This window comes from Mandrillus leucophaeus, unplaced genomic scaffold (assembly GCF_000951045.1).
Source record: "Mandrillus leucophaeus isolate KB7577 unplaced genomic scaffold, Mleu.le_1.0 Scaffold1537, whole genome shotgun sequence".
NCBI classification, from domain to species: domain Eukaryota; kingdom Metazoa; phylum Chordata; class Mammalia; order Primates; family Cercopithecidae; genus Mandrillus; species Mandrillus leucophaeus.
In genome coordinates this window covers 39243-41541 of record NW_012101518.1, presented here as the reverse complement: position 1 = coordinate 41541, position 2299 = coordinate 39243, and the positions used below count along the sequence as shown (strand labels likewise).

Here is a 2299-nt window from a genome sequence, read left to right as displayed (position 1 = left end):
ATTAATCCATCAACCTCTCATAGCAGATATTTGAGAAAACAAATTTATATTCAGATTCTTATTTTCAGTAGGGAAGTAAGAAGTTGCAGCTTAGTGCACATAAAGTTGAGACTGAGATGGAGACATCCAGCCCCACCTCTCTGGAACAGGAAAGATGACTGGGGAGGAAACACTGGTCAGCGTGGGAACAGGGGTCACGGTGGACACAGGGGTAGACTGTCTCTCCACCTCCTCACATTATGCTAACAGGGACACAGACACATTCAGATGCCTTTGCAGAAAGAGATGCCAGAGTCTCTTGAAGTCACAAAAGGGAGGCGTGAAGAAATCCTGCATCTCAGCCCCACACAAGACAGTTATCTCAGGCTACAGAAAACAACAGTCATGAACAAATTCAAGTCAGTCATGGTAAGTGATGACACTATGAACAGCCACCACACACTTGAAACGTCCCAATCAAAGAATCTCCATTATGCAGGCCTTTCCCCTCTGCCCCACTCCCACCCCCCAGCCTACTCTAGACCCCAAGAATCTCACCTTTTCAAGCCGTGAGAGACACATCAGAGCCCTGGGCACTGTCGCTGGCTGGGGTAGAACAAAAACAGGACCTCGTCAGAGCCCACAGGAGACGTGGGACAGGAGGAATTACGGGATGGGTGAGCTCCTCCACACTCCCACCCCCACCACTTACACGCAGCCTGAGAGTAGCTCCCTCCTTTTCCACCTGTAGCAAGAAAATGTCCTGTGAGGGGACTGGGAGGAAGCAGGGTCATGAGATCTTAGAGGAACCTCGTAGTCTTGGACCCAAAAGAAATTTCCAGAACTATGACTACAGACCCAGGGCAGGATCAGCAAACAGGAGGAAAGCAGGTGTGGGTCCTGGAACAACTGCCCTCCTAAGGTCTGTCCTTAGGAGGGACCTTCCCGACTCGTGAATGCTGGAATCAGGACCCCAACAGCACAACCATCAAGGTGATACATCTGTCCTTCATTGTCACATGTGCTGCACAAAAGAGTAAGTCCTGGCACACAGGGCCCCAGGCTGGGTTAGCCCCTGTGTGGATGCTGCTTCCCAGGAATGAAGCAGGGAACACTTCTACCTGGGGTTTGAAACCCCCAGCGGGACAAGAACACCCAGACCCCACCCCTCACCCCTTCCCTACCTGAGCTCTTCCTCCTCCACATCACAGCAGCGACCACAGCTCCAGTGACCACAACTGCTAGGACAGCCAGGCCAGCAACAATGCCCACGATGGGGATGGTGGACTGGGAAGATGGCTCTGGGAAAGGAGGGGAAGGTGAAGGGCCCTGACCCTGCTGAAGGGCTCCAGAAGGGCTCCTGTTTCCCCTGAGAAGAGACATGACCCCTCATCCCCCTTCTTACCCCAGCTCAGGGTGAGGGGCTCCGGCAGCCCCTTATGCTGCACATGGCACGTGTATCTCTGCTCTTCTCCAGAAGGCACCACCACAGCTGCCCACTTCTGGAAGGTTCCATCTCCTACTGGCCTGGTCTCCACAAGCTCGGTGTCCTGAGTTTGCTCCTCCCCATCCCGCTGCCAGGTCAATGTGATCTCCGCAGGGTAGAAGCCCAGGGCCCAGCACCTCAGGGTGGCCTCATGGTCAGAGACGGGGTGGTGGGTCACGTGTGTCTTTGGGGGATCTGATGGGAAGAGTCAGAAAATTCAGGCGCTTTGCATCTCTCATGGGACACCCCAGCAGCACCCATGTGACCACCCTGAGAATGAACAGGACACCTGGGGTGGGGAAGGGAGCACGGAAGCCAGACACCAGCCCGGACACAGGCATCTGGGATAATCTCCTATTCCTTGGAGAGTTCTAGTCTCTGAGGGAGGAACAGGGACTTCTGGTCCTGACCTGAGTGGAGGCCGAGGGACTCAGAAAAGCTGGAATCAGACCTTCAGACACATTGAGTGTGAGGCAGAGAAAAAGGCCTGAGAGAAAAATTCACGGTGCCCAAAGTTGCTGCAGGAGTCAAAGGGGACCCCTGATCGGTATTCCAGGGACTATCCTCCCCTCCATGTCCTCAGAGACGTCATCCCTTAATTGTCCTAGAAAGCAGAGGGGGCCCTCAGAGGAAATCAGGGAAACTCATGCCATTCTCCATTCAAGGGAGGGCGACATTATAGCGCTGATCCCATTTTCCTCTCCTCCTCATGGGAGGCCATCCCGGGCGATCTAGAGGTGATGGGGAAGGCGCCCCATTGCCCCTGGTACCCGCGCGCTGCAGCGTCTCCTTCCCGTTCTCCAGGTGTCTGCGGAGCCACTCCACGCACGTCCC

General features: G+C 54.8%; 1 protein-coding gene across 2 annotated transcripts in view; it reads right to left on the bottom strand.

Moving 5' to 3' along the window:
• Positions 1–2299, bottom strand: part of LOC105536048 (HLA class I histocompatibility antigen, B-14 alpha chain) — a 39052-nt gene continuing 36753 nt past the window's right edge. The window contains exons 2-6 of one of the 2 annotated variants that reach the window (XM_011975318.1): positions 1385–1660; positions 1164–1280; positions 692–724; positions 538–585; positions 1–366 (exon numbers count right to left, since the gene is read on the bottom strand). In XM_011975318.1, the coding sequence (XP_011830708.1) occupies positions 542–585; positions 692–724; positions 1164–1280; positions 1385–1660 (470 nt within the window). In that variant the 3' untranslated portion in view covers positions 1–366; positions 538–541. The remainder of the gene's footprint in view (positions 367–537; positions 586–691; positions 725–1163; positions 1281–1384; positions 1661–2299) is intronic. The other variant, XM_011975317.1, reaches the window with a different exon arrangement.